The sequence below is a fragment of the Marmota marmota genome, unplaced genomic scaffold (assembly GCF_001458135.2).
Source record: "Marmota marmota marmota unplaced genomic scaffold, marMar, whole genome shotgun sequence".
Lineage (NCBI taxonomy): Eukaryota > Metazoa > Chordata > Mammalia > Rodentia > Sciuridae > Marmota > Marmota marmota.
Window position 1 is genome coordinate 11215982 of NW_025999991.1, and position 19611 is coordinate 11235592.

At 42.2% G+C, this 19611-nt stretch overlaps 1 protein-coding gene across 2 annotated transcripts; it reads left to right on the top strand.

Moving 5' to 3' along the window:
* The first annotated feature begins 767 nt into the window (after window positions 1-767).
* On the top strand, window positions 768-5125 carry Hsbp1l1 (heat shock factor binding protein 1 like 1). Of its 2 annotated transcripts, none has more exons than XM_015499607.2 (4): window positions 768-1700; window positions 2617-2702; window positions 3299-3551; window positions 4447-5125. In XM_015499607.2, exons 1-4 carry the CDS (start codon window positions 1650-1652, stop codon window positions 4450-4452), a joined length of 396 nt encoding a protein of 131 aa, XP_015355093.1. In that variant the 5' UTR covers window positions 768-1649; the 3' UTR covers window positions 4453-5125. The 2 variants fall into 2 exon arrangements, with proteins under 2 accessions (XP_015355093.1, XP_015355094.1); XM_015499608.2 differs by having other exon boundaries at window positions 1359-1700; window positions 2617-2683; window positions 3457-3551.
* Window positions 5126-19611: the final 14486 nt, after the last annotated feature.

A 19611-nucleotide genomic window follows, 5' to 3' on the forward strand; every position in this document is an offset into this window, starting at 1 on the left:
TATCCAAACCATAGCACTTCCCTTTCCCTCCCTCCTCCATTCCCCTACTTTATTGGTTTCCCTTCTATTATCATGAGTTCCTCCCCATCTTCCCCCCCCCCTTTTTTTTCTTTGTAGCTTCCAGGTGAAAGAAGACATATAACCCTTGACTCTCAGTTTGCCTTACTTCACTTAACAAAAACTAGCAAAAATGTTTTGGACGTTCATTCACATTGCAGCATGCATCAGTAGTTTGTATGGATAAACCACGTTGTGTGTCCACTCATCTGCTGATGGACAGCTGGGTTGTTTCCACAGTCTGACGTATTACTTGTTAATAATGTTGCTGTAACATTGGTGTGCAAGTTGCATAGACCCACCTGGCAATTCTCTTAGGTACACACCTAGAGTGGAATGTTAAATTCTGTTCAACAGGGAGCACCCACTAGCCTGCTTTCCAAAGTGAAGGCATGGTTTGGTGTTCCCACCAGTAGCATGTAAGGACTGCAGTTCCTCCACAGCCCCCTATGCTTATTCCAGCCATAAAGGCATGTGAAATAGGACCTCTCTCATTGGGTGTGGGATTGCATTTTCTTGGTGACTAGTGAAGTCGACATCTTTGTGTAGCCATGTATTATTTAAGCACACATTCTGCACCCTAGGCATCTAGGGATTGTTACTGGGCTAGGCTTTGGGGTCACTGTGGTGAGCCAGACAAACACAGCCCTGCTCCCTCATAGCTACAGCTCTGGAGGTACAGCCATGAGAACCAACAGATAACTGCTGAGAACATAGCTCTGGGAGATGGCCCACAAGGTGACCCACCATTCAGAAGTCAGAGGTTCTGAATGAGAGCAGGGGTCATGGGACATCTTCCAAACTTTCCGGGAAAGTAGTGTTGTACATGTGACTGCTGGAACAGGGTGAATTGGTCATAACCATAATTAATTCTGAGATTGGCATCCACAGAAATGGTAGATTCCAGGGGCAACTGACTCCATGGCCCAGGGGTTTGTGCGTGTCCCTCATCAAGAGGCGAGCGTCTTAGTGCATCTACACAGAAGGCAGAAGGGCAGGTGATATGAGTACCAGAAATATAGGATTACTGACTGTCGGTTATGTTAATTATAATATAATGTGGCCCATGATGTAATGTGCAGAACTTAGATTTAAGTTGGTGTTGTATGAGTCTACACTCCAGACCTCACCCAGTTACTCATCCGCCCCGATCGAGTTCCAGCAACCCGGATTTAAGACACGTCACAGGTGAGCTTCTGGGACCCTTGGGTGTAGACTTAGTACTTAGAATTGGGATGTGTCTGAAGTGTGATGAGCATCAATAAAATAGGTTTGACTGAATCTAACTGCGCCTCAACTAAGTCAATAATAAGCGCTCGTGGCAGCAGGCGGGGTTGCAGTTTCGTGCCAGCCCGCCGGTTCTGGCACAGCCACACCCAACTGCGCGCCCTGCAAAGGCCGGCGCTTAGCCCTGTCTTGCGTCCACTGCGCCGCTGCGAAGGCCAACGACCGAGAGCTCTGGCTGCCAGCTCCTCCCCGGCCACTTCCGCCCCTGGCCGAGGAAGGCCCAAGCTGCGCCACAGGAGCTGGTCCGTCCGTCCGCCCCGCGCCCAGGCCTGGCAGCCCGTGCTCTGGCGGACCCCGACGCGCACATGGACGCACGGACCTCCGAGGATCCCCACGGGGACCCGCTGCGGGACGCGGTGAGTGGTCCCGGCGGCCCGGACTAAGCAGCCAGAACCTGTGCCTCTAGGACGCCCCCGCCCCTTCCTGGAACCCGTGAAAGTCCTGCCCCACCGCTGGAGCCGGGCTGGTTTTTAGAGCCCCGCCCCAGGAGGGGTGACTTTGGACCCTTTGAGTCGTTCGCGTCCCGCCTGCTCTCCTATTTGCCAAAACAGGTTCCATGCCTGGAAGAGGCAGATAGGTTTACCCTGTTAAAAAGAATTTGCTACATGAACAGACTGCATTTTCCTGACCAAGGTAGACGCCCGATTGAAGGAGGCAACTAGAGATAAGGATGGCAGCTCCGCAGTGAGAAGGCAGACTAGGAGTGCTGGTCCAGTGCTTCCACCGCCAACAAATACAGGGGTGAGAGGTCTCAGGTCATAAATTATTTAACGTGCAAACTAGAAAGCAGCGCAGAAACGTGAAACGCTAGCTGTAACGATATTCTGCGCAACCTGGCTGATAATACCAACTACAACACCAACGCCACCATTTGGTGAACACCCGTAGTAAGGAGGATACATGAGCTGTGAATGGCTTCGCCTCCTTGGGAAGCTCTTGAGAGTGACTGAGGCTGCTCCCTGTGCTCCTCCCTAGACTTACATTTCAGCTCTCAGACGGTAGGTGTATGCTCATTGCGAGTTAACTGTGTAGTGTACAGATGCAGTTTTGCACAGTCATCTCTTTCTGGTGCTTGGCACCTTTGTCAAAAGCCACTGGAGCCCACGTATTCAGCATCTAAACGTTTTGTATTTTCTTTTTATTTCTCTGTAGAGCCAAACAAATGAAAAATAAAACTATTCAAAGATGCAGGGGAAAAAAAACACTGGAGCATGTATGATGGATTACTTCATTAATAATAAATGTTGAGTACTTTGTGGTTCCATTTTCCAGGCAGAACATCTACTTCAGGAACTTCAAGAACATTTTCAAGCTCTCACTGCAGCCTTAAACCTGAGAAATATCCTCTTCTATCTTTGGTAAACACTAATGCTTTTGGACAGGCACATCTCCATTGTCTTCTGCTGTGGACAAATAGTTGTTTATTTGGATTCTCCAGTATTTACACTTGCCCTTCTAAGGGGCTTTTCCTATGCTGTCAATGCCAGAGGTCTGTGGCAAGTGTGAAGTTCAAGGGCACCACTCTGCTCCTGACCACCTGGACAACCTGGTCTGCAACAGTTAGAGGACGCTCAAGTCCAATAGGAGGCTAGACACTGCTGTGCCTTTGCTTTGTATTGACTTCCCCGGCTCACTCTTTTATTTCAGAAACACAAATGTTACAAAATTAACACAGAATGTTTCCAATGAGTAAGTTCAGGTAAGGGCAAAAAGTGCCTTAAAACTTGCCCAATTTGAGCTCACTTTATTCAACTAAGTGCATTCCTTAAACACTGTGCAAAGTATTTACATTTGGAAGTGCTTACCTGCAGCTTTTGATTTTGAAGATGGGTTCCCAACAAGGTAAAACATGATAACACGATAAATTAAACCATAGAGTTGTTTTAAAAGTTAAATTTCCATTATATTATGCTCAGAGTTTGGCAGGTTTAAAAGCCAAGTTTCTCACTTCAAGGTTCAAGATGCACACTAAAAGGGACTCAAGAGGCAGCAAATTTGCATTGACCCTTCATTTTACAAGTTCCTCTCTGTGGAGAAGGTATGGCCTTGAGGGCGTGTCTGTGGTCACTCTGCACCCCAGACCTACATGTGCAGTTTTCCTTGACGTGGCACTGGAAGACATGGGGAATCGCATAGAGGACTTACAGAAGAATGTGAATGTCCTAATGGAGCAGGCTGGGGTTGGAAATTCCCCTGAAGAGCAAACAGTAAGTTCATCATTAGGCAACTGTTTGCCTTTTGCATATCTTTTAATTGCTTTCATCTTGAAAAATACAATCCCATATTTGTTCACTGTGCAAATACTGTTGCTGTATTACTGAAAAACCATTAGAAACAACACATTTCCAAATGCTCTAATCCAGTTATACCAACTGAAACACTCTTTTCCATAATTCCTTAAAAGTGCACATTTTAGATGAAAAATTCCTATTTCAAAGTTGGATTTTATTAGGGTACTTTTCATCCCTACTCCTTAAATTAGTCTTCAGCTAGAACACAAATCACAGTGAACTAGAGACTGGGATTATAACTAGTAGTTCCTGTTTAGATAACTTATCCATGTCACACACTGAAGTCCTATGCACAGAAAGTCCTTAACACATTTCCTGAGTGGCCCACCAGGGCCTGGATCACCCCACAATGGGAACTTTCCCATGCTAATGCAGTCTTGAGGATGCAAACAGATTCCTAGCTCCAGGTCTGAGACCTGGAGTGTAGCTTTATTAAGGTAAGTATGCATATTGTCATGACAGTACTCCAACTATGACAATCTTTTCATTGAACAATTTAAAGGCCTTGGTTTACTCACAATTGCTATCCTAAGTCGGATATCAAATTATCCCTTCTTGTCCTGCTAAATTATAGTTGCCTCTGTCAGTGACATTAATTGCAGTGAGTTATTCTAAGCAGAGTCCACACTGATGCCATTGGACTAAAAAGGCCCTTGTATCATTTGTTTTTCTGAGTGCTAAATTTTGCCTACATAACAATGTTGTAATAATTATAAGAAATTAGGGTACTTTATTAAAAACTGTATTCGGATGTATTTACCTGTAAACTGGAATCCAGATCACCTAACTGCTTTCAAATTTTTTCTTACAGACCTGAAGATGTTATTGGACAAGTCCCGTGAAACTAATACAATGAACACTTTGAAGGAGTAATCATCTATGTAATATGGATTCTGATTCTCAGTACTTAATTTTAAGATTATTTATTTTTGGGGGGGGGTCCTGGGAATGGAACTCAGGGCCTCAGCATGCTAGGCCCTGAGTTGCACCTCCAGTCTATCAGAATTCTTTTTTTTCCCTTTTAGTTTTAATTGGATGCAATACCTTTATTTTATTTACTTTTATGTGGTGCTGATGATTAAACCCAGTGTCTCGCACATGCTAGGCAAGCGCTCTACCACTGAGCCACAACATCAGAATTCATTTTAACAAATAAAAAGATTAAAAGAGGGCTGGGGATATGGCTCAAGTGGTAGTGCGCTCGCCTGGCATGCGTGCGGCCCGGGTTCGATCCTCAGCACCACATACAAAGATGTTGTATCCGCGGAAAACTAAAAAAATAATATTAAAAAATTTCTCTCTTTAAAAAAAAAAATTAAAAGAATAATAAGAATTCAAAAGGTGGTGAACTACTTACCAAGATAACTGCAAACAATGGAGAAATATTTTTTCAGTGCATAATATTTACAAATTATGGAAGAAAAGCATATGCTGTATGAATACATGAATACTTTTTCCAAGTTAAAATTCTACATGGATCTTTTAAGGATCACCAGCAGTTTTCTATCGGGCTTTGCTTTTTTTTTTTTAATTAATTTATTTATTCTTGGGCTGGGGATGTGGCTCAAGCGGTAGCATGTTTGCCTGGCATGCGCGCGGCCCGGGTTCGATCCTCAGCACCACATACAAACAAAGATGTTGTGTCCGCTGAAAACTAAAAAATAAAAATATTAAAATTCTCTCTCTCTAAAAAAATTATTTATTCTAATTTCTTACATGTAACAGCAGAATGCATTTCAATTCATACTACACATATAGAGCACAATTTTTCATGTCTCTGGTTGTATGCGAAGTAGAGTCACACCACTCATGTCTTCATACATGTACTTGGGGTAATGATGTCCATCTCATTCCATCGTTTTTCTTACCCCCCTCTCTTCCCCTCCCCTCTACCCTATCTAAAGTTCCTCCATTCCTCTCATGCCCACCGCCATCCCTATTATGGACCAGCATCCTGATAACAGAGAAAACATTCGGTATTTGGTTTTGGGGGGATTGGCTTACTTCACTTAGCATAATATTCTCCAGCCCCACCCAATTACCTGCAAATGCCATGATTTTATTCTCTTCTAATGCTGAGTAATATCCAACTGTGTAAATATACCATAGTTTCTTTACCCATTTATCTATTGAAGGGCATCTAGGTTGGTTCCACAATTCAGCCATTGTGAATTGTATTGCTATAAATATTGATATAGCTGTTTTTAAGTCGTTTGGGTATAAACTGAGGAGGATAGTTGGATCAAATGGTGGTTACATTTCAAGTTTTCCAAGGAATCTTCATACCACTTTTCATATTGGTTGCACCAATTTGCAGTCCCACCAGCAATGTATGAGTGTCTTTTCCCCCACATCCTTGCCAACACTTACTGTTGTTTGTATTCTTAATAGCTGCCATGATGCTGAGAGCCACGGCCGAGTCTGTATGGTCCCTGGCATTTTGCCAACAGTATTGATTGACAGGCGAGGCATTACTATCCGCCTCTGCCGCAACTTTTGAGTTCTCGCACTATTTTGGAGTTCTCGTGGGGATTTCCGGGGATTCCTCGAGAGTTCCCATTGGTTGGGGAAGTGCAGGAGGAGGGATTTCCGAGAGAGATATTTCCGGCGGGGGGTTTCTGGAGAAGCCTCGTGGCGTTCGGGAGGATTCCCCGGGAGCTGTGTGAAGTGTTTTCCTGCAGTTTAAAAATAAAGTTTGTTCCTGCTTCAGTGGCTCGTGATTTGTGCCCAGCCAGACTGCGGCACTGCCATTCTGACTGGAGTGAGATAAAAATCTTAGAGTAGTTTTGATTTGAATTTCTCTAATTACTAGAGATATTGAATATTTTTTAATGTATTTGTTGATTGATTGTATATCATCTTCTGAAAAGTGTCTGTTCAGTTCCTTGGCCCATTTATTGATTTGGTTTGTTTGTTTTGGTGATTAGCTTTTAGAGTTCTTTATATACCCTAGAGATTAGTCCTTTATCTGATGTGCATGTAGTAAAAATTTGCTCCCATTCTGTAGGCTCTCTATTCACCTGATTGTTTCTTGCTTAGATGATGATTTTTAGTTTGAATCCACCCCATTTGGATTCTTGATTTTATTTCTTGCACAATAGGAGTCTTATTAAGGAAGGTGGGGCCTACTTTTTCTTCTATTAGGCACAGGGTCCCTTGTTTAGTTCCTAGGTCCTTGATCCAATTTGAGTTGTTTTTTGTATGGTGATAGGGGCTCAATTTCATTTTGTTGCATATGGATTTCCAGTTTTCCCAGCACCATTTGTTGAAGAGGATATTCTTTCTCCAATATATTTTTGGCGCTTTTGTCTAGTATGACTGTATTTATGTGAGTTTGCTTCCGTGTTCTCTATTCTACACCATTGGTCTACAAGTCTATTTTGGTGCCAATACCACACCGTTTTGCTACTGTTGCTCTGTAGTACAGTTTAAGGTTTGGTATAGTGAGTGATGCCACCTGCTTCACTCTTCTTGCTTTAGCTATTCTGGGTCTCTTTATTTTTCCAGTGAATTTCATGACTACTTTTACTATTTCTATGAGGAATGTCATTGGGGTGTTAATTGCAATTCCATTAAATCTGTATAGTGCTTTTGGTAGTATGGCTATTTTGACAATATGAATTCTGCCTATCCAAGAACAAGGGAGATATTTCCATCTTCTAAGGTCTTCTTTAATTTCTTCCTTTAGCATTCTGTAATTTTTATTGTAGAGATCTTTCACCTCTTTCAATGATTCCCAAGGTTTTGGTTTCTTGGTTTTGTTTTGAGGCTATTGTAAATGGGATAGTTTTCCTAGTTTCTCTTTCAGAGGATTTGTCACTGATGTACAGAAATGCCTTTGATTTATGGGTGTTGATTTTATATCTTGCTGAATTCATTATTAGTTCTATAAGTTGTCTGGTGGAATTTTCTGGATCTTCTAAGTATAGAATCATATAATCAGTATACAGTGATAATTTGAATTCTTTTCCTACCCGTATCTTTAGTTTCTTTTGTCTAATTGATTGGCTAGAGTTTCAAGAACTATGTTAAATAGTGGTGGTGAAAGAGGGCATCCCTGTCTTGTTCCATTTTTTTTTAGAGGGAATGCTTTCAATTTTTCTTCATTTAGAATGATGTTGGCCTGGATCTTAGAATAACAGTTTTTACAATGTTGAAATATGTTTCTGTGATTCCTCGTTTTTCTAGTGTTTTGAATGAAGGGGTCCTGTATTTTGTCAAATGCTTTTTCTGCATCTAATGAGATGATCATATGATTCTTATCTTTAAGTCTATTAATGTGATGAATTACATTTGCTGATTTTCATATTGAACCAACCCTGCATCCCTAGGATGAACCCTACTTGATTGTGGTGCACTATCCTTTTGATATGTTTTTGTATTTGCCAGAATTTTATTGAAAAAATTTGCATCTATGTTCATTAGAGATATTGGTCTGAAGGTTTCTTTCTTTGATATGTCTTTGTCTGGTTTTAGAACCAGGGTGATAATGACTTCACAGAATGAGTTTGGAAGTGTTCCCTCTTTTTCTATTTCATGAAATAATTTGAGGAGTATTAGTTTTTCTTTGAAGGTCTTGTAGAACTCAGTTGTGTATCCATCTGGTCCTAGGCTTTTCTTGGTTGGTAGGCTTCTGATGGTGTCTTCTATTTCATTGCTTGAATTGACATGTTTAACTTGTATATATCATCCTGATTCAGTCTGAGCAAATCATGAGACTAGAAATTTGTCGATAGTTTTTCTATTTTACTGGAGTACAAATTTTCAAAATAATTTCTAATTATATTCTATATTTCTGTAGTGTCCATCATGATATTTCCTTTTTCATCACAGATGTTAGTAATTTGAGTTTTCTCTTTCTTTCTCCTGTTATCATGGCTAAGATTTATCAATTTTATTTATTTCTTCAAAGAACCAACTTTTTGTTTTCTCAATTTTTTCAATTTTCTTTTGTCTCAATTTCATTGATTTTAGCTCTGATTTTAATTTTCTATCTTCTATTGCTTTTGGTGTTGATTTGTTGTTTTCTTTCTAGGGCTTGGAGATGCAACATTAGATCATTTGTTTACCGTTTCTTCTTTTAAGGAATGAACTCCATGGGGCTGGGGATGTGGCTCAAGCGGTAGCGCGCTGGCCTGCCATGCGTGCGGCCTGGGCTCGATCCTCAACACCACATACAAACAAAGATGTTGTGTCCGCCGAAAACTAAATATTAAAATTCTCTAAAAATAAAATAAAATAAAATAAAAGGAATGAACTCCATGCAATGAACTTTCCTCTTAGTATTGCCTTCATAGTGTCTCAGGGATTTCAATGTTGTATCAGTGTTCTCATTTACCTCTAAGAATTTTTTTAATCACCTCTTTTGCAACCATTGTTCATTCAATAGCATATTATTTAGTCTACAGGTGTTGAAGTAGCGTCTATTTTTAATTTAATCATTGACTTCTAAATTTCATTCCATTATGATCTGATAGAATTCAGGGTATCTATTTTTTTTTTTTTTTGTATTTGCTAAGTTGCTTTATGACATAATATATGGTCTATTTTAGAGAAGGATCCATGTGCTGAAAGTGATTTCAGTCATTCATGGATAAAATATTCTATCTATGTAAGTTATTGATTGTATTATTGAATTCTATAATTTCTTTGTTTAGCTTTTGTTCAGAAGATTTATCTAGTAGTGAAAGAGGTTTGTTAAAATCATCAAAATTATTGTGTTGTGGTCTACTCGACTCTTGAACTTGAAATGTGTTTGTTTGAGGACTGTAGATGCTACATGGTTTGGGGCATATATAATTGTTATATCTTATTGATGTATGGTTCCCTTAAACAGTATGAAATATCCTTCTTTATCCCCTGTGATTAACTTTGGCTTGAAGTCTACTCTATTTGATATGAGGACGGAAACCTTGCTTGTTTCTGCAGTCCATGTGAGTAGTATGTTGTTTTTTTTTCCCCCAACCTTTCACCTTCAGTCTGTGGATGTCTTTTCCTATGAGATGACAGCATATTGTTAGGTTTTTTTTTTTAAACCCAATCTGCCAGTCTAGCTTTTCGATTGTCATTGTAGGCCATTAACATTCAGGGTTGTGCTCTATGTGTAATATGAAATGAATTGCCTTCTGCATGTGTAACAAAAATTAGAATAAATAATTTTTTAAAAATATTCAGGATTATTATTGAGACATGATTTGTATTCCTAGTCATGTTTATTTTTGGTATTTAACTTAACTTGGTTTCTACTTTGATTAGTATATCCTTTAGTGTAACACTTCCCTTTGCTGATTTTCATTGTTATTTCCTCCTCATGGAATATTTTGCTGAAGACGCTTTCTAGTCATAAATTCTTTTATCATGGAAGGTTTTTATTTTATCATCAAATCTATAGCTTAATTTTGCTGGATATGATTCTTGGTTGGCATCCATTTTCTTTCAGAGCTTGGTATATGTTGTTCCAGGATCTTCCAGCTTTCAGGGTCTGGGTTGAAAAAGCTGCAGAGCTACTAATTGTTTTCCCCCTATATGCAATCTGATTCCTTTTTCTTGTGGCTTCTAAAATTCTCTCCTTATTCTGTATGCTGGGCATTTTCAATATAATGTGCCTTGGTGTGGATCTCTTTTGTGATTTTGTGTATTTGGTGTCCTATAAGCCTCTTGTATTTGATTTTCTAATTCATTCTTCATGTTTGGAAAATTTTCTGATATTTAATTGAAGAGATTATTCATTCCTTTGGTTTGGAATTCCATGCCTTCCTCTATCCCAGTAATTTATTTTTTTTTTCTGAGCGAGAGAGAGAAAATTTTAATATTTATTTTTTTAGTTATCGGCAGACACAACATCTTTGTTTGTATGTGGTACTGAGGATCGAACCTGGGCCGCACGCATGCCAGGCGAGCGCACCACCGCTTGAGCCACATCCCCAGCCCTATCCCAGTAATTCTTAAATTTGGTCTTTTTATGTTATCCCATATTGAAGGATTCTTCAATATTCTGCTCTTGGTTTCTTACCATCTTCACTGTGTGGCAACATTCAACATTATATATTTTGTCTTCATTGTGTGAGGTCCTGTCTTCCAAGTGATCTAATCTGTTGGTGATGCTTTTGATTTGGTTTATTATTTCTTTCATTTCAAGGATTTCTGTTTTTTCCAGAACTTCTCTCTCTTTATTGAAACAATCTTTTGCTTTCTGTATTTGCTTATGTAGCTCTTTATCAAAATGATCTTTTGCAGCCTGTATTTGCTCTTATATCATCCTTTAAGTCACAGAACATTTTAATTATGTGTATCCTGAACTCCTTTTCTTTCATTTCTTCTTTTGTGCTGGCCATGGATTCTAATAATGTAATATCTTGGTTTGTTGGGGGCACTTTCTTCCCTTGTTTTTTCATGTTGTTTGTGTCTTCCCTTCTAGCACTGGGGATCAGATTAATTACCATTTTTTATTCTATAGCCTTACAGTGCCCCTGCAGGGGACCAATACCTCTCCTTTAAGAAGGAGAACAATGTGGACAGATCCCAATACAAACAATATACAACCTTAAACCAAATATCTGCTATTAAGACATTTACAGTTGGTCACAATATACAGAAATGGTAAGTTCTACAATATAAATGGTAGGTTTGCAAAAGGGACTAGTTTCTGATGGTGAACAAAGAACCAGGGGTGAGGTGTAGGATGACATGTTGGGTTAGGAGGTGAGGATATACAGTTTTTAGATTTTAGAAAGCGTGAAACAGGAATCTAAAGAAACTGGTTAGTAGCAGAAAAGATAATTATTTGGGGGAGAAAAGTAAGTGTAGACAGTAGAGTATAAAAAAATATTAGGTAAAAATTGTAAAAATAGGAGATAAAAGAATATACCACACCACTGTAATATACTATTCAGACATCTCATTCCTTATTAGTCTAATTTGTGAAAAATACTTGGTGTCACAAATTTTGGGGATGTAAGGACAGGAGGATGGGGGGGGGGGACTCCAGGAAGATACAAGGATTATTTTTGTTAGAGATCAGTATCTTTCCAGCTTCCCTTTTCATCCAATAGGTGGGGTTGTTAGGATCTCCACCCTCAGGATGGTGAAGATTATTGGGGTGGGAGGGTTGGTCTTGGGGATGTGGGTCCTAGAAGTGGGGTATAGTATTTGCCAGTCCCAATGGGAGACTGCAACCCAAGGATCTCCTTTGGGACCCACTCATGTGATGTGGGCCCCTAGTCTTTCTTCTTATATCGCCTGTATACTCGCAAATTCTGGTCTCTAATTTAGTCTTTAAACTGTCTCTCACCCCCTCTCTCTCTATTTCCCAATCAGGAACCTTCCTCTCCACAGGTCTTGTGGGCTGCACTCTGGGGGCTGAGGTCTGAAGGCTACGTACCAGGGCAGAGAGCTGCTTTACATTGGGCAGTTCAGGACCTGGTTTTCAAAGCTACCTACTGGCCGTGTAGCCACAGGCACTGTGCCGGGTTAGAAGCTGCAGGGGAGAAGGGGGAGTTGGGGGACTTCAGGTACCTTGATATTGTCCCAGCTGGTGTTCCAAGTCAGGAGTTGCCCCAAATAAATATGGCAACTAAGGTGTCCCAAGATGGAGGCAGGTGCTTTCAGCAATGGGGTGTCAGGTGGGGTAGAGCCAGGCGGTGGCATTGAGTGGTATGTTCTGAGATAGAGCTCTGTGGCATGCAGTATTGTAGCTAGCAGCTGTCACCAGATCCAGTGCAGTGGCCCCAGGTACAGGCTACCACATGTTGGGGACTGTGGCAGTGGTTGCAGTGCCCCAAGATGGAGGTGACTGTAGGACACCCACATTGGTAGAAGGGGGTCCACACAGGAGTGGCAGCCTGAGTTCCTATGTGTGTGGGTGGCCAGGAGACCTATGTAGGTGCTAATGCCAGTGGTCCTATATTTGAATTGTAGTGGAACAGATCTGAATCAGTAACAGAAACAGTTCATACACTCAGCATTTGAAACAGATGAAGTAGAAAAGAAGATGCAGGGCTGGGCTGTGGCTCAGTGGTGGAGTGCTTGCCCAGCATGTGTGAAGCACTGGGTTCAATCCTCAGCACAGCATATAACTAAATAAAGGTCCACTGACAACTAAATACTATTTATATTTAAAAAGATGGGGGACTGGGGTTATGGCTCAGCGGTATAGCACTTGCCTAGCATGGGTGAGGCACTGGGTTTGATCCTCAGCACTGCATGAAAATAAATAAATAAAGGTATTGTGTCCACCTACAACTAAAAAAGTTAAAAAAAAAAAAAAAAAAGATGGGGGCTAGGGATATAGCTCAGTTGGTAGAGTGTTTGCCTGGAATGCACAAGGCCTTGGGTTCAATCCCTAGCACCACCAAAACAAAACAAAGGGCTGAAATTAGTTATTACCTAGAATAACAACTTTTAAAAGAGTGCCAAACATTTATTAATTCCTTTTTTTTTTTTTTTTGGTACCAGGGATTGAATCTAGAGGTGCTCAACCACTGAGCCATATCCCCAGCCTTTTTAATTCTCTTTTATTTTGAGACAGTCTTACTAAGTTGCCAAGGCTGGCCTTGAACTTGAGATTCTTCTGCCTTGGCCTCCTGAGCCGCTGGGATTACAGGCATGTACCATTACCCAGCTACTAATTCCTTTCTAAGTAAACCTAAAAAACAGAGGGTTAAATCTGAAAGGAAGAAGTTCTGAGTGTATCCCTCAAAGTTTTAAATTCTCAAATTTTTAGTGAAAATGCACTTAACTTCCTTCCTATGTCAGAATTCTGTCTACCTGCCTACACCACACCAGGTTATATGAACAAACAGCATCTCCACTTCCAATCTGTCTCTTGCCTGATCTATACCAGTTTCCAACTCTCCTGAACCTCCTTTTAGCCTCATTATACATTGATCCACACTCCCCAGCAAGAGAGCTGAAACCCTGATGCCTCTCCCTCTAACAAGACCCTTTGGTGCTGAGACACCCTGACCCCTCACCCACATCATCCAGCAAGATCCTTCAGGGCTGAGATAACCCTAACCCCTTGTTCCCAAGATCAAGGCTGTCAAGCCACTTGTACTGAGTCATGAATGGTGATGCCCTGTGGCCCCACACTACCTCCCACAGCTCTCAGATAAGCTCATGGCTCCACCTCAAGGCCTCTAACTTGGCAGACGCCCTGAAAAGGACTGTCCTCATACCCACCTCCTTAGGAGCCCCTTTTGAATCTCACCTCAGCCTGAACAATTTCCATGGGACACCTCTGCATTCCTATCTAGGTCAGATCTCAGCATTCCCTGCATGTTAGCTATAATGGCCAGAATTTGACTTGTATGTTACCATACCTTCCATGGGGCAGCAGCATGTTTAACTGTGGTCCACCATGCCCAATACTGTGCCCAATGCTGGGCACAACCCCTGTGTCCCAGGCACAGGAGACTGGAATGAACAGAGGAATGTCAAGAGTTTCAAAAGACCTATCTTTTCTGTGATACTTTTTGTTTGTGGAAGGCCAGAGATCATGTAGATTTATAGCAGTGACCAGAGAGGTATCCAGAAGTTCAAGGCATACCCCAGGACGTCCACAGCATACATCTCAGGGGACTGTAGGCATCCTCTTCACAGCTTCTGATGAACATAAATTCAAAAGAATGCTAGGGCCAGGTACATTTTAGAAGGCTTTGAATAGGAAAAAAAAAAAAAAACAACGAAACCAATACTTCTTTTCACTCTTACCCACCACCAACAGACCACAGACTTCTGCAATCCCCAGAAGCATGGAATTTTTCCTCACAGAAAGCAAGCCATCCTGCAGTAGCAAACAGCAGTCCTCTACTCTAATTCAGCTCCAAAACTCCTCCCCGGAGGCAGCACCCTCAGGTTGAGGGTTCAGTCTTGGAAGTTGGCCCCCACTGCAGGCAAGGACCAAAGCAGGCCTCCTGCAGTACTGGCAGGCCTCACACACAGGAGACTAAGTGCATCCCCACAGCCCCTCCTCAGGCTGTTTGCCAAAAGAGCTCACAGAACTCAGGGGAACACCTACACTTTCAAGAACACAAAGAGCCAAAAGATATCCTCAGGGTGCGGCCTGGAAGAGGCCTGAATGCAGGACCTTCCATTCAGTGGAGCTGGGGTAATCAGTTCTTGGTGGTCTTCCAGTAAGCCTCCACGAGCTCCCCTGTTCAGAGCTCCTGGAAGCCTGTTCTTTGGGGTTTTCTTAAATTTATTTCTTTTTGATGCTGAAGATCAAACCCAGGCCCTCATGCATACTAGACAAGTGCTCTACCACTGAGCCCTTGATTTTAACAGACACATAAAAACATAAAACTGTACATATTAACAGGGTGCCACTTTATGTTTTGATACATGTGTACATTGTACCTTTAAATGAGGTTAAGGGGCTGGGATTTGTGGCTCAGCAGTAGAGAGCTCGCCTGGCACGAGCGGGACCCGGGTTTGATCTCAGCACCACACAAAAATAAAGGCATTGGGTTGTGTCCTTCTACACCTAAAAAATATTTGAAGAAAAGAGTATATTTTAACCTCATTTATTTGAGGTTAAAATATACTCTTTTCTTCAAACAAAAAATTGTTAAATGCCTTCTAGCTTCTGAAAGCACAGGACTTTACTGTTTTAGTCACCCTACTGTGTAACTGCAGACTAGGGTGGAAGTTTTGTTTTGTTTTGGTTTTCAGTACTGGGGATGGAACCCAGGGGTGCTTAACCCACTGAGAGACATCCCCCCAGCACTTTTTTAGAAACAGGGTATCACTAATTTGCTTAAGGCCATGCTAAGTTGCTGAGGCTAGCTTTGAACTCGTGATCCTCCTGCCTCAGCCTCCCAAGCCACTGTTATCACAGGGGCATACCACTGTGCCTGGTACTGGAATTTTATGGAAACTTCATGACATAGGTACGACTGAAGCATGGACAGCATGTGAATGCAGCTGGCACAAGGGAGATCTACAGCTGGAGGGCCAGATGGGAGGCCCAGATGGCCTATGGGCTCACATCTCCAGCATTCCTCGTGGCAGGTCCCGGCAGGACCCTGTTGTGCCAAGATGCAGGAGGAACACAACTTAAAGGGGAAAGGTTTACTCTGGCTAACAGTTTCAGCCCAAGGTCACCTGGCTGTTGCTTCTGAGCCTGTGGGGAAGCAGAACATCATGGTGGGCCAGAGAGGGACAGCAAAGCTGCTCACCGCATGTCAGCCAGGCCACAGGGACAAAAGATGCCTCAGGGACACCCTACCCCACTCACCAGGCCCACCTCCTAAAGGCTCCACCACCTCCCAACAATGCACCCCCTGGGGACCCAGCCTCAGCACACACACAGGTCTTTGGAGGCATATTCCAGATCCAAAACACAGCACCTGCTACCAGACAAGGCAGGCCACAGAATTAAGACCACAGTTTCTATGGCCTGCCTTATAAAGAGAACAGAGTAGGTGGAAAGTGGGAGAGATCGCAGAGAAATTCTGCTTTCTTGAGGCTGCTTCTGGGGCCTGATGTGCACCAGGATAATCACTTAGCCAACAAGGGCGATTAAGAGTCATGAACCAGGAACTGTGACAGAAACCAAAAAAATACCTGTTCCGGCCACTAACAGAAATGATGTAGAAAAGTCATTAGAAATGGCACCCACATGAAGCAGGTCAGCCACATGTTCCCAGTGAGCACCTGGATTTCCAGAGAAAAGCCCTGAAGACCAGAAACACATCTTGCATTTTGATTCTGGGTGTGGTTCTGTTTCTTTCCTGGGCCCATGGCCAAGGCTGCCCTGCCTATGGGATGCCTACAAAGTCCAGTGCCCACACACTGGTGTGATCATGTTTCTGGTCTTTATGAATGTTCAATAGCTGAGTGGGAGTGGCACCAGTCTGCAAGCTCTGCCCTACTTTTCTGTTCAGCAGCACAAGATGTGTGAAGCACTGGTTCAGCTACTAACTGCTATGCAAGTCCACTGAATGATCTGTTGTTTGACTTACACTGTTCTCAACGGTGCTACAATGAAGATTCCCGCCTCTCCTGTGTGTGCAAACCCATCTCTGGTGAATGGGATCACACACTCATTCTGGGCCTCCCGATTAGTCACATGGAGTAATTCCCCGAGTTTGCCTAAAGACTACCACAGGAAGATGGGAGAAAAATTGCCAAGTGCTGAAAAGCACTAGCTAGTTCCAAATGGATCAGACTAATGTGGGCAGCAGACAAGGCAATGCTCAGTAGCCATGCAGGCATAGGTTATGAATTCCCATCCTTTGTTGCTATTATACCTCGGGTACCTGCGTCTGTTTCTTTTTCTGAATCACGGGGGACGGTATGTGCCTGTAGTCCCTGCTACTTAGGAGGCTGAGGCAGAAGGATAACCTGAGCCCTGGAGTTTGAGATCAGTCTGGGCAGCAAAGCAGGACCCTTTCTCAATAAAGTAAAATAAATTAAAAAAAAAAAAAAAAAAATCCACCTTGTAGGTGACTGTAGAGTTTGTGAAAATTGAGAAGAACCCAGCTCAGGTCAAGGTAGACACTAGATTCATAAAAGACAAAATCATGGAATGCAAAACCAAGTCCTTATACATTTGACTATGCTGCAGTCACAAAGCACCAGTGGAGACAGTTATTAAAATCAAGCTTGAGCAGACTTATTTCAACTCTGTAACTGCTATGCACTGAATTTTCATGTGCCTGTTGTCCATTCACAGGTCGATGTCAAAGGGTGGACCTGGTCTAATGAGCCTGGCATTCTTATGAGAGAAGGAGCTCACCTGCTTTCTCTGTGGACCAGGGAAGTAGATGACCCTTTTAGATACTTGTTTTTCGAGAGGCTAGACTTCTTTCTTAGGAATTCATACTTGCACCGTCCAGAGTAAAGCTGTTTTGCACTTGCATGCCTTTTGCCTGGTTTGTTGAAGATGGATTTTTACTAGTATAATTTCTCACATCATGATGTGCTTGTTCCTGCAGAGAGAGAAAGGCACCAGTGCACACAGGAGATTCCACAAGAGCCCCGCCTTCCTGCTGTCACAAATGCTTGCTGCATCACTGACGGATACATACAACCAAGAGGAGACCTCGGATCAAGAAAAGGCTGAGACACCCAAATGCTATTTCTAAAAACCACAATGCAGGGACATCAAACTCTTTCTAGCTGAAGGCTGCCATCTGCAAGCAGGAAGAGAGACCTGAAACTACTTGGCTTGGAAGACTGACCTGCATTTTTCCAGATTCCAGAACTGTGAGAAATAAACCTGCCATTTAAGTACCCAGTTTGCAGTGTTTTGTTATGGCAGTCCAAGCAGAGTAATACAACACGCAACACATTTACAACAGGTTCACACAGATATGGGATGTAAACTTTTTGCTATCTTTTTCTCATAATGGCTAATAAGGCTGTTATTGAAGAGATGCAACTCACATACCACACAATTCACCCAATTACACAACTACATGATCTTACAGAGTTGTGCAACCACAATTTTAGAACACGTTCATCATCTAAAAGAGAAACCCAGCACCCATTTGCTCCTTCCCCTCACTCATTCCTCCCAGTTCCAAGCAACCACCAACTCCCTGCTGCCCACATGGATCTGCCTCTTCTGTACCTTTTGCAGGCTGGGTGACAGGTAGCCTCTCTCATCTGAAATTTTCAAGGTTCATCATGTTGTGGCATGTTAACAGTACCTCATTTCTTTCCTTTTTCTGGTATTTTTCCTTTTTTTAAAAAATTATTTCTTTTAGTTTTAGGTGGACACAATGTCTTTATTTAATTTTTATGTGGTGCTGAGAATCGAACCCAGTGCCCCACGCATGTGAGGCGAGCACTCTACCACTGAGCCACAACTCCAGCCCTACTTATCCTTTTTTTCCTCTATCAATGAGCCACATCTCCAGCCCTTAAGATAGGGTCTTGCTAAGATGCCCAGGATGGCCTTGAACTTGTGATTCTCCTGACTCACCACCGCCCCCCACCCGATCTCTGGGATTATAGATGTATGCCGCTGTGCTTGGCATTTCATTTTTTTTTTTTTTTTTTTTTTTTACAAACACAGAACACTGCCCTATGCAGATAACAGCACATTTTGCTCATTCACCCACTGACTGACAGGTATGGGGGCTTCCCTGTTCTGGTCATCAAGAATAATGGTACTGAGCACAAGCTTCTGTGGAGCAAGTGTTCAACTCTCTTAGGTACACACACCTGGGAATGATATGTTGGGCTGATTATGGGGCATCACATTCAACTTTTTCAAGACCAGCCTGCCTATTTTCCAGAGTGGCTACATCATCTTATCCTGTCAGCAGTTCATGAGGACGCATCAACACTTGTCAGCCCGACTTTGTAACCTAGCATCCCAGTGGGCAGGGAGTGGTAGACCATGGCTAACTACAGCCTCTTCACAAGCAGTGGTGATGAGTGATAAGCACTGCTGCATGTTGGCTGGCCATTTGTTCTCCTTCTTTGGAGAAATGCCAGGAGGGTGATATTCAATGTTTATTATATGCCAGGTACTTGAGATTATATAGATTTTTTATTAATCCCTCATCACAATGCAAAATGGTTTTAAACTCCCTATTTTACAAATGGGAAAACTGACACCAGAGAGATTAAATTACAGATTTGCATTTGAAAAAAACATTTTTGCAGTGCCAGGAATTGAATCCAGGGCTTCATACATGCTAGACAAGTGCTCCATTACTAAGCTGCATCCCCAGGCTCACATTTGAATTTTAAATCCAATTAAGAAGCATTCTTACCTATATATGTAGATAAGAAATCTGTTTCACTCTTTCAGGTATTCCATGTGTTTTAACTACGGCAGTGAGCACTTCACTCACTCCACCACATACCAACCAAGCACTCAGCACTTTATGTGTGTAGAAAGCAACCTGCCCAAGGACACCTGGCCAAAAGAGCCTCTCTAGATGTGCCCCCAGCTTTCACTAGAGTAAATGTGCACTGAGAGGTGACAGGGACTTCCAGCCATGGGAGCCTGGGAGTTCAA